Here is a 26,728-nt window from a genome sequence, read left to right as displayed (position 1 = left end):
GACCGCAACGTTTCTCATTTCAATTGATAGTCATGTATTGGCGCCTTTAAAAAGCACCAAAACGCTGACAGCAAAAGGCAACGTTTTAGCCTTTTCTACTGCAGCCTCTAGTGTGAAAGAGCTCTTATGAATTGGCACTTTCCTAAGTGCTCGGTAAAGTCAGCTGTTTTCAGCATTGCGGTAATGCTTTATGAATCGAGGTCCAAGTGAAGTCTCTGTGTAAATTTGGCTGCACATGGGAGCATTTACTTCAGCTATTACCTGCACTGTTGGTAAAGTATGCCAATTAAACAGATATCTGCTGGCGCATAAGCCAAATAAAACCCGGCAGATGTTAACATCTTTAACCTGTAACCGACCGTGTCACGCCAATGGGCGCGGCGGCAGCCCCAGGACTGCCTAACGTGTGACACGGCTGTCCCCTTCTGAGGCTCAGAGGTGATCGGCTGTCATAGGCTGAAGCCTATGACAGCTGATCATGGGGATTGGCTGGCGGGGGGAGTAGAATAGTTACAAAAAAAAACAACAACAAAAAAAACACAACAACAAAAAACAAACAAACATTTTTATTCCAAGAATACACACACAAACAAAAACAAACATCTGGGGGGTGATCAGACCCCACCGACAGAGATCTCTGTTGGTGGGGAGAAAAGGGGGGGGGGGGGGGGGCGATCACTTGTGTGCCGTTTCATGTGGCCCTGCAGCTTGGCCTTAAAGCTGCAGTGGCCAATTTAATGAAAAATGCCCTGGTCTTTAGGGGGGTATAACACTGCGGTCCTGAAGTGGTTAAATACACTCACCTAAAGGATTATTAGGCGCACCTGTTGCAATTTCTCATTAATGCAATTATCTAATCAACCAATCACATGGCAGTTGCTTCAATGCATTTAGGAGTGTGGTCCTGGTCAAGACAATCTCATGAACTCTAAACTGAATGTCAGAATGAGAAAAAGAAAGGTGATTTAAGCAATTTTGAGCGTGGCATGGTTGTTGGTGCCAGATGGGCCGGTCTGAGTATTTCACAATCTGCTCAGTTAGGCCTAGTGCACACCGAGCGGTTTTTTGGAGCGATCCGCCGGCCGCATCCGCCTGGAAAAATGCTTGGCTAATGTATTGCAATGTGATGGTGCACACCGGCGGTTTGAGGTTTTTGCCAAGCCACAAACGCACCTCCTGCTGCGCGTTTGTGGATTTCGGAAGCGTTTCGTCCTCAATGTAAAGTATAGGAAAACCGCAAACCGCTCTGAAAAACGCTACTTCAGAGCGGTTTGCCAGGCATTTTTGTTGCAGAAGCTGTTCAGTAACAGCTTTTACTGTAACAATATGTGTAATCTGCTACACAAAAACGCACCCAAATCCGCTAGGTATGTTTAGAAAACCTCTCTAAACATACCTAGAATCGCTCTGAAATCAGCTCCCAAAACCGCTAGCGTATTGCGGATCTGCTAGCGGTTTTGGTGTGCACTGGGCCTTACTGGGATTTTCATGCACAACCATTTCTAGGGTTTACAAAGAATGGTGTGAAAATGGAAAAACATCCAGTATGCAGCAGTCCTGTGGGCAAAAATGCCTTGTTGATGCTAGAGGTCAGAGGAGAATTGGCCGACTGATTCAAGCTGATAGAAGAAGAGCAACTTTGACTGAAATAACCACTTATTACAACCGAGGTATGCAGCAAAGTGTTTGTGAAGCAGCAACACGCACAACCTTGAGGTGGATGGGCTACAACAGCAGAAGACCCCACCGGGTACCACTCATCTCCACTACAAATAGGAAAAAGAGGCTACAATTTGCACGAGCTCACCAAAATTGGACAGTTGAAGACTGGAAAAATGTTGCCTGGTCTGATGACTTTCGATAGAGTGCGAATTTGGTGGAAACAGAATGAGAACATGGATCCATCATGCCTTGTTACCACTGTGCAGGCTGGTGGTAGTGTAATGGTGTGGGGGATGTTTTCTTGGCACACTTTAGGCCCCTTAGTGCCAATTGGGCATCGTTTAAATGCCACGGGCTACCTGAGCATTGTTTCTGACCATGTCCATCCCTTTATGACCACCATGTACCCATCCTCTGATGGCTACTTCCAGCAGGATAATGCACAATGTCACAAAGCTTGAATCATTTCAAACTAGTTTCTTGAACATGACAGTGAATTCACTTTACTAAAATGGCCCCCAGTCACCAGATCTCAACCCAATAGAGCATATTTGGGATGTGATGGAACGGGAGCTTCGTGCCCTGGATGTGCATCCCACAAATCTCCATCAACTGCAAGCTGCTATCCTATCAATATGGGCCAACATTTCTAAAGAATGCTTTCAGCACCTTGTTGAATCAATGCCACTTAGAATTAAGGCAGTTCTGAAGGCGAAAGGGGGTCAAACACCGTATTATTATGGTGTTCCTAATAATCCTTTAGGTGAGTATATATTGCAGGCATTCCAATGTCTGATGTACATGCATTAATTGGCTTCCCCCTAAAATTATCCCTGGACTATTATGGACACATAACTATGTTAGGGATTAGATTGTGAGCTCTCTGAAAGACAGTTAAGTGACAAGACCATATACTCTGTACAGCGGAAGAGGTCGGCGCTATATAAATACTAAATGATAATACTTGTACAGTGATGCAATAAAAGAATCAGAACAGCGTCAAGTCAAATATTTTATAAATACATACAGAAACTTTTCACATTGTGAACCCATGTGTCAGTGCCCAAAAAATACTGACAGTAAAATAAAAACTTACCTCATTGGTGTGTATCAACTGCTTGATAGCTGCTACTAGTTTTGGGATTAAGGATCTCAACAGGTTCTGGTGGAGGGATTAAAAAAATGAAAGTAAAACTAATGCAAACTAAAAAAGTAAGTCAATCAACACAGAAGGAGGTTTTTGTGCACTTACTGTTTCATTACCAACCAGTTCAGGCACAATACTGGTGAGAGCCTGCACAGTGTAGAACAGCAGTGGCCCATTTTGAAGGTCACTCAGGGTTCGGTTAAACAGTTTAATCAGATCAGGGTACTTAGGTCGGAAAATATCAGGACTGATATCTACAGCACAGCGGAGAACTAAGAGTCCAACCTAAAAAGCATATAAAATGTTATTTGTGAAATTCGGATATTGCACTAAGCTTAACATGACTAGTGGTGAGTTATCGCTTTTCTAACAAACTAATTTGCTTCTAAATGTGAAATGTTAAGACAGAAAACCATAACTATCAAGGAGACACGGTTTACTTAACCTACTGTATATCTAATAAATATACAACATTTTGATACCATAGTTGGCCATGATGCGGTATTTCATTACAAAGACATGATATAATGGGGGTTTTGCTTATGCCCGCTCCAAGAAAAAAATACAAACAATCCTCGGCAGGAAGTTAGCAATTCAGCTATATATTTATTATGCAGATCAAATTGCACTCCACTTAAAAATAAGAAGTGAACAGCTTTATTTAGAATTTTCAGGAGAACTAATATATCTAATAGACACTGCATAAAAAAGATGGTGTGTCTTAGCAGGACATTTATTCACATTGAGAAAATACCTACCATTCCAATTCCAACTATCATTAAAGGGAACCTGAGGCAAGAGGGCTATGAAGGCGGACATGTTTATTTCCTTTTAAATATTGCACATTGCCTGGCTGTCCTGCTGATCCTCTGCCTCTATTACTTTAAAGAGAACCCGAGGTGGGTTTGAAGAATATTTTCTGCATACAGAGGCTGGATCTGCCTATACAGCCCAGCCTCTGTTGCTATCCCAAACCCCCCTAAGGTCCCCCTGCACTCTGCAATCCCTCATAAATCACAGCCACACTGCTGACAAACAGCTTGTCAGAGCTGGCTGTGTTTATCTCTATAGTGTCAGTCTGCTGCTCTCCCCGCCTCCTGCAGAACTCCAGTCCCCGCCTGCATCCCTTCCCTCCCTGCTGATTGGAGGGAAGGGACGGGGGGCAGGGACCGGAGCTATGCAGGAGGCGAGGGAGCCGCTGATACTGACACTACAGATGTAAACACAGCCTCACAGCACGGCTGTGATTTATGAGGGATTGCAGAGTGCAGGGGGACCTTAGTGGGGTTTGGGATAGCAACAGAGGCTGGGCTGTATAGGCAGATCCAGCCTCTGTATGCAGATAACATTCTTTAACCACTTCACCACTAAAGGGTTTTACCCCCTGAGCACCAGAGCAATTTTCACCTTTCAGCGCTCCTTCCATTCATTCGTCTATAACTTTATTATTACTTATCGCAATGAAATGAACTATATCTTGTTTTTTCCGCCACCAATTAGGCTTTCTTTAGGTGGGACATTATGTCAAGAATTATTTTTTTCTAAATGTGTTTTAATGGGAAAATAGGAAAAATGTGGGGAAAAAAAATAATTTTTCAGTTTTCGGCCATTATAGTTTTTAAATAATGCATGCTACTGTAATTAAAACCCATGAAATGTATTTGCCCTTTTGTCCCGGTTATAAAACCATTTAAATTATGTCCCTATCACAATGTTTGGCGCCAATATTTTATTTGGAAATAAAAGGTGCATTTTTTTCAGTTTTGCGTCCATCCCTAATTACAAGCCCATAGTTTATAAAGTAACAGTGTTATACCCTCTTGACATAAATATTTAAAAAGTTCAGTCCCTAAGGTAACTATTTATGTATTTTTTTTAATTGTAAATTTTTGAATTTTTTTTTTAATTACAAAAAAAAATAAATGGGGAGTGTGGGAGGTAATGAGTTAATTTTTTGTGTAAAAATCATTTATTTGTATGTGAAAAATGTGTAGGGTGTAGTTTACTATTTGGCCACAAGATGGCCACAGTAACTTTTTGTTTTAATGCGACCTCCAAGCAAAGTATAAGGAGGCTGGACTCGTGAGTTTTTTCTCACAATGATCGCGCTGCCCATAGGAGAGCAGCGGATCATTGTGGGGCTCAGATCAACGAACGGGAATGGATTTTCCCGTTCATTGATCTCCGGGCGAGCGGGCGGCGGCGTGTTTACTAGCGGCGGGCGGCGTGTTTACGAGCGGGAGCGCGGACAGCGTCGGGAACGCGGAAAGTACGGATTTCTCCGTCCCTGGGGGTTAAAGGATGGAAAAAGGGACAGAGAAATTCGTACGGGCGGGGGTAAAGTGGTTAAACACACCTCGGGTTCTCTTTAAGCCACAGACCCTGAACAAGCATACCGATCAGATGTCTATGACTAATCTGAAACATTAACTGCATGCTCGTTTCTGGTGTGTGATTTAGGCCCCACTGACCAGAGAAATCAGCAGGTCAGTCAGGGAACTCATATTGTTTAACCTCCCTGGCGTTCAGTTTTTCCTGGATTTCTGTATAATAAGTGATCCAGTTACTTTTCATAACCTTTTTTCTTGTACCTTACCAAAACGAGTCAAGCAAGGGTCTAGTGGTCATTTGGAGTGTAATAAAAGCTTGAAACACAGAATCAAATCAAAACTAAAATTTCAAAATTACTCACCAAAATCTTTGATGAATGGATTTCTGCAAGGGGGATTCGGGGGCTTGGGAACGCCTATATTATAGTATCTATAGTTAGATACCTTCACAGGGGACAGGTATAGATCACGAACTTAGGCTGGAGGCACAAATGCAGCAGAAATCCTCCTGTGTCGGGCATACCGCTTTTAGCTTTTTTTTTCTTGCCTGACACAGTGTCCGGCATACCGCTCAAGAGGCTACAAGGAAATAAATATGGCAGCTCCCATACAGTGCTGCCCATAATTATTCATACCCTTGGCAAATTTTGATTTAAAGTTACTTTTATTCAACCAGCAAGTCATTTTTGACAGGAAATGACTTACGTGTCTCCCAAAACATAATAAGTTGATGTACAAGAGGTATTGTGGAAAAAAATGAAAAAAAAACTTCAGCTTTTATTTACATTTGAGCAAAAAGTGTCCAGTCCAAAATTATTCATACCCTTCACAAGCTATCACAGTCTGTGGGAAAATCCAAAGTTCTATATCATTCCAAATAGTCTAAGCTGTTCTAAAGCATCCTAATTACCCTGATTAATTGGGAACAGCTGTTTTAATCAACTCAACAGGTGAAAAACAGCAGCTCTCTGCGGTTGGTTTGTGGACAGTCATGGCTAAAGGCTCATACACACATCAGACCATAGTCTTTGGAAAATGAAACCAGTGTTAGTTACCTGGTAACATCCTTTTTAGTAACCTCCAGGACAGGTCCACCATGAGACGACATAGGCTCCTCCCAGGAACAGGAAACGCCCAAATTAGAGCACTCTATAAATTTTAATCCAACCTCTCCATCACCAGTCAACTATAAGAACTGTTAACCGCTTAAAGAGGCATACTCATTATTATACACATTCATCTATAGATATATCCCGTTATCCGGGTGGGTTACGGACCTGTCCTGGAGGTTACTAAAAAGGATGTTACCAGGTAACTAACACTGGTTTTTCCAGTAACCTCCAGGACAGGTCCACCATGAGAAGATGAGCAAGAAATCTTACCAATTTTAGGGTGGGCCGACTGCCTGCAGAACCTTCCTCCCAAAGGATTGTTGTCTTGCAGTCATCAGATTCACCCTGTAATGTCTTGAAAAGGTGCACATACTTGTCCACGTAGCGGCTCTACAAATTTCTTCTGGCGTAGCACCCGCTCTGTAGGCCCATGATGTAGCAGCTGCCCTAGTTGAATGAGCCCTAACTGCACCTAGTAAAGTAGAACCTGCCAACTTATAGGCTTCTTCTATACATAGTCTTATCCACTTGCCTATAGTTATCTTTGACATCTTCATGCCCTTAGTAGCTCCAGATGAATTGATAAATAGAGCTCTTGATTTCCTAAAGTCTGCTACTCTGTCCAGATAAGCAATGAGACACCTTCTAACATCTAAGGTTGGTTCTTCGTTGAAGGAAGGTAATACAATTTCCTGAGATCTATGAAATTTCGTAGCTACCTTAGGAAGGAATTCTTCACATGTCTTTAATATAACCCTATCATTAAATATTAGACAAAAGGGTTCATCACAACATAAAGACTCCAATTCGCTCACTCTCCTGGCTGAAGTAACTGCTACTAGGAACACAATTTTCATTGTTAACTGCCTTAATGGAATCTCTGATATTGGCTCAAATTGGTCTCCCTTCAAGATCCTTAATACCAAAGAGAGATCCCAACTCGGAATTTTTTTTATTAATTATAGGCTTTCTTCTTTCTATGGATCTGAAAAACTGTATGATCAGGGGGTCATTCGCTAACTTCTGATCTAAATAAGAAGATAACGCTGTAACCTGTACCTTCAAGGTACTGAGGGCAATGTTCTTTTCTACGCCGTCTTGTAGGAATTCTAATACAGTTAGTATTGTCTCTCCGGAAAATCCTGACTCTTCTTTCCACAAATTGAAAGTCTTCCAGTACTTTAAATATATTTTTCTAGTTACCTTCTTCCTACAGTCGAGGAGGGTACTAATAACTCTCTCAGAGACCCCTCTCTTTCTTAAAGGAGACCTCTCAGAAGCCAGGCACACAGGTTTAGATTTGGTATATAACTTATACTTCCTCTCTCTACCTGCGATAGTATCTTTCTGTGAGGCAGCCTTATCGGACCTTCTAGTCTCATCTTCAGAAGAATCGGATACCAGCTCCTTCCCGGCCAATCTGGAGTTATCATGATCAAAGTTGCTCTGGTCTGCATTAACTTTTGCAAAACCCGAGGTAATAGCTGGATTGGAGGAAACGCATATGCCTTCCTGAATGTCCATTTTTGACTGAGCGCATCTACCGCCTCTGCTCCCTCCCTTGGATTCAGGGAATAGAACCTCTTGCATTTCGTATTTGCTCTGTTCGCAAAGATGTCGAGCTGAGGTCGGCCCCATCTTTTGACCAGACTCCTGAAGACTTTGTTGGATATCTCCATCTCTGAGTTTGATAGTCTGTGTCTGCTCAGGAAATCCGCCATGGTATTCAAAGATCCTTTCAGGTGGACTGCGGTCAACGAGAGGAAGTTTTCCTCCGCTATCAATAGAATTTCCATCGTCAGGTCTAGAAGTTTCCTTGATCTTGTTCCCCCTTGACGATTTATGTAGGCCACTGTCGTGGTATTGTCTGTCCTTAGTTGAACATGTTGCCCCTTCAGTGATTGTACTACCTGCACTAGCACTTCTCTCACTGCCCTTAGCTCTCTGTAATTTGATGACTGATCTCTTACTAGCTTTGGCCAGAGACCCTGAAACAACTTCCCCTCTACATAGGCTCCCCATCCGAGGAGACTTGCATCTGTGGTAATGTATCTTTGTGTTGGGATTGTCCATACTCTTCCTTCTGTTAGGATCTTTTCCGATATCCACCGCTGTAACGAGTCTAGTATTGTGTCTGGGCATCTTACTTCCCTCTCTAGATCTTCCTGCTTCTTGCTCCATACTCCCATCATCCAACTCTGGAGCTCTCTTGTGTGTAACAGTGCCCACTGGATGGCAGGAGATGTTGATGTCAGAAACCCTAGTATCCTCATGACTTCTCGTATTGTCAGAACCGGGCTTCTTATAAAGTCCTGTATTATTTTCTTTAGCTTGGTTACCTTCTGTTCTGTCAAGTACAGTCTTCCTTTTTCTGAGTCTATTACCACTCCTAGAAACTGTATCCTTGATTTCGGTTCCAGCACCGACTTTTCCCAATTTATTATCCATCCGAGAGTCTGTAGCTGATCTAGTACCCTCTTCGTGTCTTTTTCTGCTTGTTGATAAGAGTCTGCTACTACTAATAAGTCGTCTAGATAGGGAATCACTATGATTCCCTTCACATCTAAGTCCTTTATCACTTCTCCCATTATCTTTGTAAAGATTCGAGGGGCTGATGAAATCCCGAAGGGAAGGACTTTGAACTGAAAATGTTGAACTGACTCCTTTTCTTTTATTGCAAACCTCAGAAACTTTTGTGACGACTCTCTTATTGGAATGTGCCAATACGCATCTCTTAGATCTATGTTCGTCATTACACAGTTGGGGGTTAGTAAGTTTCTTACAGAGAAGATTGATTCCATCCTGAATCTTTGATAAGTCACAAAAGGGTTTAATGGCTTCAGGTTCAGAATCAACCTGAATTTCCCGGTCGGCTTCTTTACCATGAATATGGTCGAGTAAAAACCCATGCGCCGTTGATCGCACGGCACAGGAGCTACCACTCCTTCCTCTGTCATGCCCTTTACAATGCTTTGCAAAGCCTGACGTCTTTGTCTGTCTTTTGGAAGAGGAGTGGAAACAAATCTGTTTCCCGGAAGCGCTTGAAACTGAATTTTGTACCCGTGACTTATAGGATTCAGGATGAAATCGTTTTTGGTTATGTTCGTCCATTGGGAATAAAATCCTGTTAGACGACCCCCAACTCTTTCTTTGGCGTCACTTTTTCTCTTGGCCTTCTGGGTTCCGAAAAAGCCAATTCTTTCTCGTTCCCTCTCTGTTGATGGCCCAGGGTTTCGTTCTCTGCTGAGGTTTTTCCCTGTTTTCTTGCCTATTTCTTCTAAAGAATCTTTTATTTTGAATATATTTCTTCTTCTTCGGGAACCCCTTCTTTCTATCGCTAGTTCTTTCTAATATTTCGTCTAGCTGGGCCCCAAATAAAAGCTCCCCATCGAAAGGTATGTTACATACTCTAGCTTTAGAAGCCTGACTGCCATCCCAATTTTTTATCCATAAATTACGTCTGGCAGAATTAATTAGGGCTGTAGTTCTAGCATTTACCCTTATGTTTTCTGCAGCCGCATCAGTTATGTAGTCTGTGGCCTTTGAAACTACCTCAAGTGACTCTAAGATCTCTTCCTTAGATGCCCCTTTTTCTACCTTTTCTTCTACTTTTTTAACCCATAAAGCTAATACTCTCGATACACATGTTGTTGCAGCTGCCGGGCGAAAATTTGCTCCTGCTGAAGTCCATGCTTTCTTCAGAGCGAATTCCACCCTTTTATCCTGTGGATCCTTAAGGTATCCGAGGTCCTCAAATGCTAATTCGTTGTCTTTATTTACTTGAGAAAAAGCTGCGTCCAGCCTAGGACACCGGTCCCATATCTTGGCATCTGTTTCAGTAAACGGAAATCTTTTAATAAACCCTTTAGACATGAATAACTTCCTATCCGGGTATTTCCATTGACTAAGAATAGTATTTTTTGTAGACTTATGTACAGGGAAAGTGAGAGTCTCATCTGGTTCCATTCCTTGGTACAATTTATCATATAGTGACACCTCCTCAGACTTCTTTGTCTCAATCTTTAAGGTATTATTAATCGCCAAGATAAGCTGGTCAGTTTCATCAGCCGGAAATCTGAACCTAGAAACTTTCTTTATATCTGACTGACTTTCAATACTTTTAACTGAAGATGCATCGGAATTATCTCCGTCATCCTCCTCCCCTTCCTCTTCCATTTCCTCTTCAGAGGAAGAAATAATAGGTCTTTTACTGGAGGATTTACTTTTACTTTTGCTTTTTGCAGGCTGTATGGGATGAATAGCATCACTATCAGGTGTAGGGGTTACAGGTGCTGTATTACTAGGGCCTGCATTGCTAGTATCTGTAGGCGAGGTCATGGCAGCAGAAAAAACCTCTTTCAATGATTTAATTGTATCAGACATCTCCTGCTTAACGGCTGACATAATTTCCTCTTTTAATCCCCCTGATTGTTCCTGAATCAGTTTCACAAAACAGGGTTGGCAAAACTGCTTATTATAAGTATGGGCAAGTTTTGTGTCACAGAGCGGGCAACGCCTCCTCGGCCTTGAAGGGTCAGTAGACTCTGTGCCCTATAATAAAACATAAAGAAACCAAGTGTCACCTATCTGTTAACTGAGACAATTGTAAAGCAACACCCCTGTGATCAAACGCCAGAACGTGAGGAAAGAAGCTTCCCTACACCAGTTGGGAGAATAAAAAAAGGTACTTGTATTTCAGCAGACTATACAAATGACCTCAAATAATCATCACTGATACATGTGAGCCAATAAGTTAGAAAAGATGTCCCTTTAAACACATTGCTGCAGAGACCACCTTAATCCAGAATATAAATCATAATAGTATATTATAACATAGCTTCCTATATTGCTATATAACATTACAGACCTCAGACAGACATAATATGTAAAAACTTTGTGTCTATATAGAGACCTCAGATCATACGCTAAGTGGCCAGGAAACTGTTTCTTTAAAACTGACACCAATCAAAACAGACCTCAGCATAGACGCGGAGCAGGGCGTTTAGGCTCATACCATAAAGGTCCCCAAGCCTTCCGCCACCTTACCTTTCCCGGCTCCTGCTTAGCGTCCATCCTGCTCCGCTCGCAACACGAAATGCCGAGCAATGCAGGCTTCCGGCGTCTCTTCACCTACGCTTCCGGAAGTGACGTCACTTAAGGGCGGAAGTACGCCAACGAGCGCCGCCATTGAGGGCAAAACCTTCGCCAGCCCTCCGGAGGCCCAGGCTTCCCCTCGTCACTTCCGGCGCGCCACAGCCTCCGCCATCAGGGAATCATGGACGCCGTACGCGTCCTCGGAACCACCACTACCCGGGCAGCCATGACGCCTTGGAGAAGGTATAGTGTTCTCCTCCTCCTTCCACAGGACCCCCATCCTCTCCAGGCAGGTCCCCATGCGCCGCCAACCAAGGTCCCCAGCACACCTGGCTAGACGGACCGGCGAGCGACATAGAGTACTCTTTCCTGGAACAGGAAACGTCAACTGGTGATGGAGGGGTTGGATTAAAATTTATAGAGTGCTCTAATTTGGGCGTTTCCTGTTCCTGGGAGGAGCCTATGTCGTCTCATGGTGGACCTGTCCTGGAGGTTACTGGAAAAAGATCACAGACCAATTTTACCCCCTTCCATGTAGTTTGAGAGCCATACCTACACAGTCTATTCTATGGAGAGGAATCTTTGCAGGATGCTGCACACAAAGATGCTGTACACATTCAAAAGATCAGTATCTGCAAAAGATCTGTTCCTGCAAAATGCATTCATAGTCTATGAGATCTGCAGATCATCATACACACCTTGTTTAACAGACATTCATCTGCAGATCAGATCCACCAGGATGCATTTTCAGATCTGCAGAGGATTGTCTGATCTGCAGATGAATGTCAGTTAAACAAGGTGTGTATGATGATCTGTAGATCTCATAGACTATGAATGCAATTTGCAGGAACGGATCTTTGGCAGGAACATATCTTTTGCAGATACTGATCTTTTGTGTCTGTACATCATCTGTGTGTGCAGCATCTTGCAAAGATTTTTTTCTGATGGGGAGTTCAGCTTCATAGAAAAGACTCTGAAGGTATGGCTCTCATACTACATGGAAGGGGGTAAAATTGGTCTGTGATCTTTCATTTTCAAAAGACTATGGTCTGATGTGTGTATGTGGCCTAAGACAAAGGAGCTCAGTGAGGACCTGCGGCTGTGCATTGTGGCTGCTCACAAGTCAGGAAAGGACTACAAGGCCATTTCTAATTTTTTTCCAGTGGCTACAGTGCAAAGTATTACTAATAAATACAAGATTTTCCAAACTGTGGAAAATTTCAGAGGACATGGACGGAAGCCAAAAAGTGAAACCTGTGCTGGCCAGGAGGATAGTGAGAGAGGTGAAAGAAAAAAATCTAAGGATCACCACCAAGGCCATCCTAGTGAATCTGGGCTCTGTTGGTGGCAATGTCTAAAGGCAGACAATCCAACGGACACTGCACACTACTGGGTTCCATGGATGCAGACCAAGGAGTGCGCCACTTCTCCAGATAAGGCACATAAAAGCTCGCCTTTGCAAATGCTCATCTGGACAAAGAAGACTACTGATCTTCTGTGTTATGGTCAGATTAAACAAAAATGGAATTGTTCGGTTACACTGATGCTTCCTTCATTTAACGTAAAAAAGGAGATTCCTTCAACCCAAAGAACACCATCCCCACTGTCAAACATGGCGGTGGGAACCTAATGCTTTGGGGTGTTTTCTCAGCCGATGGGCCAGGGAACCTAATCACAGTAAACTGCACCATGAAAAAAGAGCAATACATGAGGATTCTCAATGACCACATCAGGCAGTCTGCAGAGAAACTTGGCCTTGGGCACCAGTGGACATTTCAGCATGACAATGACCAAAAACACACAGCAAAAGTGGTGAAGAAATGGTTAGCAGACAACATCATTAACGTTTCAAGAGTGGCTCCACCACAGTCCTGACTTGAATCCAATTGAGAATCTGTAGAGAGAGCTAAAGATCAGGGTGATGTCAAGAAGACCCTCCAACCTGAAAGATTTGGAGCTCATTGCTAACGAAGAATGGGCAAAAATACCTGTGGAGACATGCAAAAAATGTCCAGAGTTCACAAACAGGTAAATTCTATATAATCAGTGCAGAATCCAAAAGCAGAAGACGAGTTTTCAACAAAGAATAAGAGCAGGCAAATCTCCACCACAATATATATTCGGGGTCACGGCACATCTCTGCTATCATGGATACCAAGAAAAAGGAAAGAGGCTTACCAGCTGATGCCAACCCACATTATAAAGTTGTATAAACAGTTTGGTAGGACATCAGTAAACAAAAGTCCATCCAGGATCCACCAATTCAGGGATCGGTTGAAAAGGGCGCCGCCATAGACATCAATGTTATTTCTGGAAATATGGGCTACAAGGTGTAGAAAAGGGCACCCGAGTTTTGATATAGGCTACAAGCGGGCTCCCCTTTGTAGCCCATATTTTTTCGGCTACAAGGTTTTCGGCTACAAGCGGGCTCCCCTTTGTAGCCCATATTTTTTTCGGCTACAGTAAGGTGCCCCTCTGTAGCCCATATTATTGACTTTTTTTTTTGTAGCCGAAGTTTTTATATGGGCTACAAGCACTGTAAGCCGAATTATTTCATTCCTCCTCTATCCATGGCGGCCTGGAGGGGGAATAGTAATTAACACATCCCGGAGTTTTTTTCTACCCGAAGTTTTTATATGGGCTACACCAGGCGCCTTATTTTTTTTTGTAGCCGAAGTGTTTATATGGGCTACACCAAGCGTCTTTTTTGTAGCCTAAGTTTATATGGGCTACACCAGGCGCCTTTTTTGTAGCCGAAGTTGGTATATATATGGGCTCCACCAGGCGCCCTTTTTTACCGGCGCCCTTTTCATGTAGACCCCCAATTCAGCAATGATTCATCTCACGAATGGATGTCAGCATCCCCTGATGAGGCTAGTTTGCGAAACTGATCGGAAAGGAGACAGGCGGCACCTTAATACTGTCCTATACTGCTGACCCATACAGGTGTGCAACTTTCTCGGGGTTCCCATGGCATGGGCCCCAAATGTAAGTTTTGCTTTTATGCTATTTTTTATGCTGTTTTTACTATGAAATCTCTATATTAAACGGTTTACACTTAGAGTTGCCGCTAGTTTGTTTTTTATGATGTTTTCGTGAGATGAATCATTGCTGAACTGGTGGATCCTGGATGGACTGTTTCCCGATGTCCTACTAAACCGTTGATACAACCTTATAATGTGAGTTGTCACCAGCTGGTACGCCTCTTTCCTTTTTCTTGGTATTCATGATTGCAGAGCTGTGCCGTGACCCCAATATTTATTGTGGTGGAGATTTGCCTGCTCTTATTCTTTGTTGAAGACTCGTCTTCGGTTTTTGGATTCTGTGCCGATTATATATAATTTACCTGTGTAAATAATTATGGGCAGCACTGTAGGTCTCACACCTCAGGTTCCTTTTAACTACAGCAGTCAGGTACATGTACAGTTTTATTGGAGAGTGAACATGGGCACCTCTGTGTAGATTCACAGTTGGAAGAGCATTTATTCAAAAGTCCTCACTTACATTAAAAGGACACCTGAAGTGAAAGTGATATGGAGGCTGCCATATTTATTTCCATTAAAGCAATACCAGTTTCCTGGCTGCCCTGCTGATCTTCTGCCGCTAATACTTTTAGCCATAGACCCTGAACAAGCATGCAGCAGATCAGGTGTTTAACATTATTGTCAGATCTGACAAGATTAGTTGCATGCTTGTTTCGGGTGTTATTTAGGCACTACTGCAGCTGAATAGATCAGCAGGGCTGCCAAGCAACTGGTATTGCTTAAAAGTAAATAAATAAAACAGCCTCCATATTCTTCTCATTTCAGGTGCCCTTTAACAACCAGAAGGACCACTAGGAGGAGGTGCAGGGAGGCGGGTGCTAAAGGATGATACTGGAACAGCACCATCCCTTGGCACCTGCCTACTACCACCTTCCTGTGATTTTTAAACTTCTCAAATGTGAGGAGTTTTGAGTAAAGACACTTTAAATATGGCCATATTATTGATTCTCTAACTGCATTATTATAATATTTCACTGGTTGGAGCACACCGATGTTCATTTCTGAGTTTGTAAACTTAGTGAGGAGACCTGGTCAGCTGAAGAGTTATGCTTAACCCCTACTACTCCATAACTGGTACCGGGTGTGCTTGAATTCACCCCCACCCCCCCCCCCCCCCCAAGTTCACACACGTACGATATACCGCTAATAGTAAGGCAGAAAGAGTGGGAAAGACATACCTGTCTCTGTTCTGGGATGTTACTCTGTGATGCCTGTAGCACAAACTGGATGAACTGTGGCCAGCGTTCCAATTTCTCATTTTTCAGAATCACTGCAGACAGTTGAGCAAAAGCATGGCGAACCTTGTGCCTGGGACCAACAGCAAAATATAGTTCATCAAAGCACAATGAACCAAGCAAAAATAATCAAAGCTTCACTGCAATAAAGTATATGGCTTGGGGAGATTCTTGCCTTGAACATAGAGGGGGGGAAAAAAACCACTAGCAATGTGTTTAACCATTTTATATTTTAAAACCCAACACAAGGGAAAAAAAATAACTTTTAATAGTAAGAAAAGAGATGGAACTTATTTTGTATTTTTCCTGCTGTTCATGGCCCTCGGGTGGATTTCCCTTCACTTCCTATTCCTGAGTCTTCTGTGGTTTCCTTATAATTATCACTGTCCAATGGACAAGAAAATATGAAAAAAAGAAAAAAAAACAAAAAACGAATATGTGGGTATTCACTGTTTTTCATGCTAAAAAGAGGTTTTCTTTGTTGCTAGCCTTGCTGGAGAGCATTGAAAAAATTACGAAACCCCAGACAGGAAGTTAGGAAAAATCTACCAGATAGCTGTAAAAATCTATCTGTATCTCAGCTCAGTGTTCTCCCCAGGCTCTTTTAGCCGGGTGCTCCACCCAGCTAGTTTTGGTGAGCACACGGCTGTCATCGGCTCACCTCCTCTGCTGTAAGCAGAGTTGTGCAGAGAAGTGCCAACCCTGCATTCTTTCATCTCGCCCCATCCGGCTACTTTTTCATGCCACCCGGCTGGAAAAAAATTCGGAGGAGATCACTGCAGCTCTCTGCTCAGAAGCAGAGGCTGAGCCGCTGCAGTGCGGTAACACCAGGGTCACGGCCATCTGGGAAAGAAAAAAAATCCCAGCGACCCGGCGTATGAACAGAGCGATGTGGGATTGTGAAGGAGCTGATCCTTGGACTCAGGAAGTAGGCCTGGGTCAGTTCCTCACACTTGCATGGGCTTCACTCTGGGTATTCAAACTTCCTCCAACATCGGAAAACATAAATTGAAGGACCACTATCACAAAGAATTGTAAAATGCATATATTTTTTATGTCTTAAGCCCCATCTACATGATACGATTCTTTGTACGATTCAATTTACGATCCGATTAAATCCAACATGTCCGATCGAGATTCGATTCAACTCAATTTGCCATTGCAAAACAATGGCAAATCGAATTGAATCGAATCGAATCCAGATCGGACATGTCTGTTTTAATCGGATCGTAAATAGAATCGTAATCGAATAGTACAAAGAATCGTATCGTGTAGATGGGGCTTTTCTTTCTTTTCAAAAGTAATTACTGAACGGCAGTTGCTCAGTACAACTGACAAAAACTCTGTTGTAAGACTAGCACAAGTTTGTATAGATCCTAACCATGGAATGATTTCATAAAGAATAAAGGAAATACTGAGAATCCTTCATGAAGGACTAGTCCAAAACCTATCCGATTTGTACTACCTACACATAACTATGGTAGGTATTAGAATCAGATTGTGAGCTCCTCTGACAGCTTGTAACATGACTGTAGACTATGCAGAATACTAAGGATATTGTTAGACAGGATGGACGACATTGCCCCATTATCATTCGTATTTTATGCAAGTTCTTTTATTACGGTATGTTCTACCCATCTCAACTATATAAGAAACATTATAGCTATGACTGTGTACTTGTGCTAAAATAATTGTATTTCTTTTAATTGGCAAAGAAAACAAAATGTGTTAGACACTATTTGGCGGTCTTGGATTTTTTTTTATTACAGTTTAAATAATAGTTTTAAATAAGAGATGGGGCAGATAAAAAAATTGAGGGGAATGTATTAAAATTTGATTGGGGAAGGGTAGGGAACTGATTAATTGATGGTGGGCACAGGCAGAGATTTTTCGTAAGAGGAACCCTGGAGAAGAACTATCTTTTTTGCCAAAATTATCCCACCTTTAGGCTGCTTTCACAGTGGGACGTTACAGGTGCACGTTAGTGCAGCCTGTAATGTTCCCCCAACGCACAGCAATGTAACACAAGTGGGCTGTTCACAGTGCCCACGTTGCGTTACATGTAACGCTGCACGTTGTCGTGAGAGTGCAGCATGCTGTGCGTTCAGACTGTTTGCACATGCTCAGTGGGGGGGCAGAGAGGAGGCGGGGAGATGCGGCTACAGTAGCCGCGCACATGGCTACTTAATATGCACTGCAGGCTGCTGATTGGCTGGTGGGACCACGTGATGCGGAGTGTCTCGCTCCGCATCACGTGGTCCCGCCGGCCAATCAGCGCCACTCTGGGAGACCTTATGCGGATAGAGCTGCCTAACGCGGCTCACTCTAACGTCCTCTCCTGCACCAGCAGGCATTGCGTTAGGGGCACGTTATGCGGCCATAACGTCCCCTAAAACGCAACGTCTTAGCGTGTAAGTAGCCTTAAAGCACCTTTTATCTATCTGTTTTTACACTTTAGATTCATAACTGTTTGTTTAAAGGGGAACTGAAGTGAGAGGAATATGGAAGCTGCCATATTTATTTCCTTTTAACCAATACCAGTTGCCTGGCAGCCCTGTTGGTCTATTATGCTACAGTAGTGTCTGACACCAGAAACAAGCATGTAGCTAATCATGTCAGATCTGACAATAATGTCAAAAACACCTGCTCTGCTCTAGTTCAGGGGCTGTGTCTAAAAGTATTATAGGCAAAGGATCAGCAGGATTCCCAGGCAACTGGTATTGCTTAAAAGGAAATAAATATGGCAGCCTCCATATCCCTCTCGCTTCAATTGTCCTTTAATCATTCTGCAAATGTCTTTTCTTGTCATCTGTAAAGCTCTTAAAGAGGAACTGAAGAGAGAGGTATATGGAGGCTGTCATGTGTATTTCCTTTTAATCAATACCAGTTGCCTGGCAGCCCTGCTGGTCTATTTCTCTGCAGTAGTATCTGATTAAAACCAGAAACAAGCATGCAGCTAGTCTTGTCAGATCAGACTTATAAGTCTGAACCACTGAAACACCTGATCTGCTGCATGCTTGTTCAGGGGCTATGGCTAATAGTATTAGAGGCAGAGGATCAGCAGGGCTGCCAGGCAACTGGTATTGTCTAAAAGGAAATAAACATGACAGCCTCCATATACCTCTCTCTTCAGTTCCCCTTTAAAAGGGAATTATCCTGCCAAAACTAAAATGTCAGTAACTACTCTTAGTTACATAAAAGAACATTTGGAAGCATTTCCAAGTATTCCCCGTGCGTAAAATAGTTTATTTTCACTGTAGAGAGCAGTAGAAGCTTGCTTATTTTTGGTTATTGGCATTGTCTTTATTCCTCCTTTTCTGCTGAAGAGACTCAGGTGCTGCCAGGGTGATGTGTCTATTCAGCAGAGGGAGGGGGGCAGAGTGAAGAAACAAGCACATGGAGATTCTTGCCTTTGCCGATGACAAGAGATATGCAAGCTTCTACTGCTCTCTGTAGTAAAAATGTATTTTACACACAAGGAATACTTGGGAATGCTTTTAAAATATTTTATGTAACTAAGTAGTTACTGAAACTGTAGTTTTGGGAGTAACATCTTACTTTAATACAACCTCTTGGTAAGAGTGAAAATGTTGTCTAAGTGGATAGTAAAGTATGTTACTTTAAATAACAGCTAAACAGACGTAACTGTTCCATAATCAAATTTACTTACTCTGGTTCTCTTTGAATGGCTTGTAACAGGAGAGACTTCACGCTACACAGACAAAAAAAAAAGATAACTGTTACAAACAACACAGACAGTTAAGCAAAGTATGTCTGAGGCGACCTGATGAGATCAATATGTGCATGTACAGTGCCAAGCTTACAAATAACTAGGCTGTCTATTTTGGCTCTGAGACACTTGAAAGACTGTGTCATTGAGCAGACAAAAAATGAAAATCTACTTTAAGTTTTTAAACAAACAGACTGTGCTAAAAAAAAAAAAAAAAAAAAAAAAAAGTAATTTTTATGAGTAGGAAGAGAATATATAATGCTTTCTCTCATCAGCTTATTTTACCCTCACGTTCACATTAAGCAATAGCATTGAATTCTGGTCAGACACAAATTATGTGAAACCTTACAGATAGTCCAAAAATGAGGCCTTCAACTATAAGGCAATTAAATGCAGATTGTGTAGTGGGTGAAGATTTTATTTAATACCTTATAATGAAAATAGATTTTGTTCAAAAGTAAGCCTGCCTTTAATCTCACACAATAAACCCACTAAAATATTTTAATAAAATGACCTTGAGAATTTCAAGAAACATCACCGATACACAAAGTCAGAGACTGACTGCATAGAGTTTCTATGACTATGGTATGGATATTAGATTGTAAGCTTATATGGGGACGATCAGACACCTGGATTCTGTAAAAAACTGCAGAAGATACTGAAACTTTATAAATGCATAATAATAATAATAATAATAATAATAATAACAACCACCTCTCTTGCTGCTCCCCAGGCATGACCTTCCAACGCTTAGTTAAACGTCTGCGTAGCAACACTGCAGCAAACTGGCGGATCTGGAAAAGTTACAGGTAAAATAATGATGCACACATTTTCCAAGACAAAAATGTTTTGTGAGACGTAGGACTAGGTATAAAAAGTGTTTCATAAATTAAGACAGAGTCTTGTTTAGGCTCAAGGCAGTCCTACATAATAATCAGAGACGTAATTTCTTTTGACTATTCTGAAGAACATCGGGCAAATATTTTGACTTTTGACAGAGAACATAGAGAGGTTATAGGGCCCTTTTCCACTATGAAATGCGATCGCGATTGCGATCGCGATTGCAATCGCGTTTCAATTTCCACCATGCGATTGCGATTGAGCTACTATACTCATTATAGTCCAGCTCAATCGCATAAAAAACGCGTCAGGACGACGATTGCGCTTTGACCAAAATCGTATCGCAATCGGATCGCACTAATGGAAATTGCTGCTGCAGTTTCCATTAGTTTAATGTACCTTGCGATTTGCGATCAGAAGCAAATCGCAAATCGCAGGCTAGTGGAAAAAGGCCCATAGAACTACAGGTTTTTATAGCTGATAAAAGCAATTAAGAGAGGCACAATAGGAAAAAAAAATGTAATAGATAAAACCAGACATTGCATGTTTTTCTACCACTTTCCACATGAAACTTCAATTAGTGACATCTTTAAATTTGTTATTCCTCTAAAAATGTCCCTAAAATACACAAAAGGAAGTGAAACTAATTCTCCAGTAAAAAAAATAAAATACATCAATAAAACCTTACAGGCCTATTTCCACTGGGTGCCAATTCTGTTTACAAATCAGACACGGCACCTGTGCTGCTGCAAAGCCGAAGCAGAATCGCTGTAGCTGTGCCATGCATGGCTATAGGGATTCGAATGCGGCCTGTGGAAAACTGCAGGTGGTACTATTTTTGGAGGTCTGTATGTGATTTCTGATGCAGCTACTTTAATGTTTAATACTAGAAAAGGAAGCAAAACCCCTACTAAGCTTATTGCAGTCTATTACAATTTCAAACATGCATTTACCAAGTTACAAATGCAATAAAATGTAACAGTACATACCTGTGGGTCTTGGGCACTTTGCATAACATCACATAATGCTGGTATAACTAGTGGGTCCTTGACTGCTTCTTTCAGCTGAGCTGTGGCCTATAAGAATCCATATAGAACAGTGAAGCACATTTCTGATTTGAAAAGTGCATGCTAGGTTTAGATTGTCTTTCTCTCTAAATAGCTTTAGTCATGCATAGAATACCCAGCTTAGCAACTCCTGGCACACCAGTGTGAACGGACTAGCCTTAGGACACGTACAGCCCATGTTCTGTCAATACCATCAGCTCCATCCTTCAGCAAAATTATATCCTGTCCTCATGAAACTTTTGGATTACTTACTAGTTCACATAGTTTTTGCCAAATCCAGTTTCCCATGCACTACTACTTCTATCCTGCGACTTCATGTCAGCTATTGGAGAAACCTAAAATCAGCAGCACATTTTAAAAAGCCAGGCAGGAAAGGAGTATTAAATGCCCTATCCACAAGTACATCACATAAAGCTTACATAGATCACATCACCTTCAGGTCAAACTGCATGCTTGCGCTCTAAGTACTGTCCATATAATGTGATTTGACTATATGAGTCGGGTACACACAAGTTCCATCTTCCTGGGAGTGCAATAACCTTATATAGTACAATGTGGGAGGGGCCAGTCATCTACTACAACAACTATGGTGTAGAAAGCCACTGTGCCAGTGACATGCCTGATCCAGCTGCTTAATCCTGCACTGTACCGAAACTGCAGCAATGTATCTATCTGCGAATGCTACAGTAACAGCATCCAGTGAGCACCCCAAACACCCTTCCCAAAACAAAAGGGTGATGGACAAAATCAACAGGATGTAAATCTGATTGGCCCAATTCCTATCTATATGCAATTTCAATTAAATCTGCATGAAAACCAAAATGATTATCATCTCACTGTCCATCTCTAGTGTCTCTAATCTGCAGCTCTAATTCTGGTCATCTGCTATTGTCACATGTTTCAGTCCCAATTGTGGCACAAGTCTACTTTAGTGGACCCAGCAGGAAACCTCATAGGGAATAGTTCTCCAATTACAGCACCCTCTACGGCATGTAGTGTTGTGATTGGCCAAAAAGTGTGGGCGTAGTTTACTACAACCTATCTGAAACCTAGCAGTTTGAGAGGGTAATGTCCACCCAATCTCATTACCTGAATTTCTCTATAAGTTTTCCAGCTGGGTCCCCTAAACTAGACTAGTGCCAAAATGTGCTGCAGCTTATGGATAGTTTTGGCTGGTGAGTAGAAGCTGATAAAACAGCATGCTGTGCTGCACATAAGCAAATAGATTCCCAATGTGACAAGTAGCTCAAAAAGAAACACTGCCAACTGATGGATTAGTATACGATTGCATTATGACTGCCGATCCATCACTTTAGTCAAATTTGAGCTATTGTTCCCTAAATCTGATTACGGTAAATTTTGGGCAGTTAATCCACTGAAATTGGTCATGTAAAAAAAAAAAAAAAAGGAAGAAAAAGGGGGAGGTTAAGCAGATGTGGAAAAAAAACATCAAGCTACAGAAAATAGCCTTGTACCTTGTTGATGATTAGGAGAAACCACGTTCAATTTTATCTGCTAGATAGAATTTCCTTTAAAAGGTAACTTTATCAGCAAGAAATGTTTAATAGGGTCAGTCCAATGAAATGTTTTTAAAACAACATTAAACGTTTTAAAGGAAATTCTCCCTAATAGGTCAAAATTGTTAACCTCAGCCCTAACAAGGCATTTTACACAAAGTAAACTTCTTCGTACAATAGGATACTTGGTACAAAAAGAATCAGTGTAAATGGTTACAAATATTTACATGAGACAAGTACAGCTTGATGACTACTGTAGCAAAAGCCACACTAGGTTTAACATTAGATAAGTGGAAGGTTTGCAGAAAAAAGTTCAGGCAGCTACTGGCAGGCATAGTAGGGATGTGTCAGTCACATGACGTGTAATCAATTATGACAGTGATGGAATGACAGGAGCCGATAACAGGCAGCATCACACATCCGCATTCCCAGGAAAGGAGTGCGGCGCAGCCAGCTACAGCAGCAGAGGCACACTATCCACACTAGGAAGAGGCTTGGCGCAGTACAGAGCTCTGCTGCCTCTGTGCCCGGGACACGCAGCACATATATGGCACGCTGTGACATCCACTGTCTGCTGCACTGCCTTCCTTCCATACGTACAGCCCCTCCCTCCTGTCCTGCCGGCCCGTTACCTGCTGAATTACTGCAGTGTCTGGCTGTAGCAGGTTGGCGAGGATGCTTTCCAAGATGTTCGACATGATGATGGTGATGACGACAGTCTGGCACCCTATTTGCTATCGCGACCCCAAATACCACCTTCCTTGTCTCGCCAACCGGCAATTGCTAGCTGTCTCCTCCACGTGGGTGCCAGGCTGCTTCCGACTCGGTCACAGCGCCACCAAGTGCACTGGAGGTGCAAAGACTTGCTAACTTTTTATTTATTTATTATTATTAGTATACTGTAGTCATAATCGCGATCCAGAAAACTAACTTTTCTGACACCTGTTCATTTTTTTTCCTGGGGGGGAACAGTACCTTTTTTGAAAGTAGATGTGTTTATGTGACTGCACACTTTATTGCCATTATGTAAATTGAGTACAGATCTATTTCAAATACTAATGTGAATGAAAAGTAGTAATGATATAAAGGCCAATATGGCTTAAAGAGGAACTGTCGCAAAAATCTTAAAATTTAAAACACATACAAATAAGACGTACATTTCTGCCAGAGTAAAATGAGCCATAAAAAACTTTTCTCCTATGTTGCTGTCACTTACTGTAGGTAGTAGAAATCTGACATCACCGACAGATTTTGGGCTAGTCCGTCTCTCCAGGCCCATTTCTAGGGCCGTGCAGCCGCCCTGAGCGCTATTGGGAGGGGGGCGCTGTAATGGAGGGGAGAGCAGTAGTGAGGACAGCCCGACCTCTCCCTCCCTTCCTCTCCCCGGGCCGCCCTCCATGCTCCCCCCTCGGACTGCAGAGTGAGAGCGCAGGGAAGCGCTGTATACAGCGACTCATGATACACACGCTGCTTCCTGTTAAACAGGAAGCAGCGTGTGTATATCGGCTATGCAGAGAGGAGACTAGCAGCGAGTGAGCGGAGATTGGAACCTGGGACGGAGGTGAGTAGCTGTATACAGCGCTTCCCTGCGCGCTCACTCTGCAGTCCGAGGGGGGAGCATGGAGGGCGGCCGGGGGAGAGGAAGGGAGGTTGGGCTGCCCTCCACGCAGCTGCCGCTCCCCCCTCCATTATGGGGGGGCACCTACCTACCTAACCTATACTGGGGGGCAGCTACCTATCTAACCTATACTGGGGGCAGCTACCTATCTAACCTATACTGGGGGGCAGCTACCTAATCTAACCTATGCTGGGGGCAAATACCTAATCTAACCTATACTGGGGGGAAGCTACCTATCTAATCTATACTGGGGGGCAGCTACCAATCTAACCTATACTGGGGGCACTTACTTATCTAACCTGTATTGGGGGCACCTACCTAGCCTATACAGGTAGCAACTATACTGGCTACCTATATTGGAGGCACCTACCTAACTAACCTATACTGAGGGCACCTACCTATCTAACCTATGCTGGGGACAACTATTCTGGCTACCTATATTAGAGGCACCCACCTAGCTAACCTGTACTGGGGGCACCTATCTATGTAACTTATATCGGGGGCGCCTGCCTATCTAACCTATACTGGGGGCAACTATACTGGCTACCTATACTGGAGGCACCTATCTGGCTAACCTATACTGGGGGCAACTATACTGGCTCACCTATGCCTGGCTACCTATACTGGGGGGGGGGGGGACCTATAGCTGGCTACCTATACTGGGGTACCTATTCCTGGCTACCTATACTGGGGGGACCTATACTGAGTGCAGCTAGACCTGGCTAACCTATACTGAGGGCACCTATACCTTGCTCCGCGGGGGCGCAATTTTTACACCATCATCCTGGGTGCATTTTAGCCTAGAAACTGCACTGCATCTCTCCATAGGGGAATCTCAGCATGGCTTTTATTCTTTATAAAGACACTCCCTGAAAAAGATTTATATAAAGATGCTGGCCAGCTTCCCTGCTCACTGCACACTATTTTGGCAGTTGGACGGAGCAACTGCCATTCACTAAGTGCTAAAAATAAAGGAAATCTTAAGAACCCCCTATGAGAAGACGGACTAATCCAAATGACTAAATTACTTTTCTTCTATGTTGCTGTCACTTACAGTAAGTAGTAGAAATCTGACATTAAAGACAGATTTTAGGTTAGACCATCTTCTCATGGGGGGGGGGGGGGGGGGTGTTTCTCAGGGTTTTCTTTATTTTTAAAAGCACTTAGTGAATGGCAGTTGCTCAGTCCAACTGCCAAAAAAGTGTGCAACGAGCAAGAAGGCTGGCCAGCATCTTTGTATAAATCTTTTTCAGAGAATGTCTTAATAAAAAGAGTAAAGGCCATGCTGAGAATCCCCCATGAGAAGATGGACTAACCCAAAATCTGTCGGTAATGTCATATTTCTACTACTCACTGTAAGTGACAGCAACATAGGAGAAAAGTAATTTATGGCTCATTTAACACTGGAAGAAATGTACTTCCTATTTGTATATGTTTACATGTATTTAACATTTTACGATTTTCGCGATTTCCCCTCCTCTCTCGCTCCTGCGGCTGGGAGCATTCTGTGCCTGTGCAGTAGTACTGTACAGGCGCGGAGCGCTCCTGGCTATGGGAGCACAGTGAGCCACAGGTTCAGGCCACGCATGCGCAGCGCGCCACGACTAGCCAAACTTAGGGGGCTTCTAATGGGAGAAAGAGGAGGCGGAGGAAGACAGCGTGGGAGCGATCCGTGTGGAGGGGGCCGGAGGAAGCCCCAGGTATGTATAAAAGTTTTAAAGTAGCCACACACATTACAATGAAATGATCCAATTTTACAGCAATTCAATAAAAACTATCGGATTTCCCAAAAATCAAAAGCTTTTTTTATTTGAGCAAGAAATCCGATTGGATTTCCCATTTTTATTTGATAAAAGTTTATCAGAAATGTTATTTTTTTCTGATCAATTTTTATGAAAATTGAATGGTGTGTGGTAGATTGTCAATTTATTCATATTTTCACCCAAGCAATTTTCTCAGTTTTCAATCATTTTTTTCATAATTGGGGAAAAATTGAACACATGTCTGTGGTACATAGGTCAGATTTTTAAAATGTTACAATCAGTCAGAAAATGTACTGCAATTCTTGAATTAGAAAGATATTAAAAAAAAATTGTATGGTGTGTGGCCATCTTTAGATTGATTCATCTCAGGTTTCCTTTAAAGGTGGCCACTAACGATCCAATTTGTAGCGAAAAATCTTTTTAGTGATCAGATAATTCTGATCAGAAGTGAAATTGTTCACTACACCATCAACAAACCAATTTTTTCTTCTTATCTATCACAACCAATAAGAATATCCAAATTTTGGTTTGACAAAAATCCAATTGCTTTTATAATCATTTATAATTGA

The 26,728-nt window shown here is 42.5% G+C and overlaps 1 protein-coding gene across 1 annotated transcript in view; it reads right to left on the bottom strand.

Annotated features, from left to right (window-relative positions):
* IPO4 (importin 4) overlaps positions 1–23,585 on the bottom strand; it is a 150,385-nt gene extending 126,800 nt beyond the window's left edge. The window contains exons 1-7 of the mRNA XM_068238106.1: positions 23,411–23,585; positions 21,184–21,270; positions 20,069–20,148; positions 19,295–19,336; positions 15,568–15,697; positions 2,915–3,094; positions 2,759–2,824 (exon numbers count right to left, since the gene is read on the bottom strand). Of these exons, the coding sequence (XP_068094207.1) occupies positions 2,759–2,824; positions 2,915–3,094; positions 15,568–15,697; positions 19,295–19,336; positions 20,069–20,148; positions 21,184–21,270; positions 23,411–23,476 (651 nt within the window). The 5' untranslated portion in view covers positions 23,477–23,585. The remainder of the gene's footprint in view (positions 1–2,758; positions 2,825–2,914; positions 3,095–15,567; positions 15,698–19,294; positions 19,337–20,068; positions 20,149–21,183; positions 21,271–23,410) is intronic.
* Positions 23,586–26,728: the final 3,143 nt, after the last annotated feature.

The sequence above is a fragment of the Hyperolius riggenbachi genome, chromosome 1 (assembly GCF_040937935.1).
Source record: "Hyperolius riggenbachi isolate aHypRig1 chromosome 1, aHypRig1.pri, whole genome shotgun sequence".
In the NCBI taxonomy this organism is placed as follows: Eukaryota; Metazoa; Chordata; class Amphibia; order Anura; family Hyperoliidae; genus Hyperolius; species Hyperolius riggenbachi.
The sequence above is the reverse complement of the archived record's forward strand: the minus strand, read 5'-3'. Positions and strand labels throughout refer to the sequence as shown.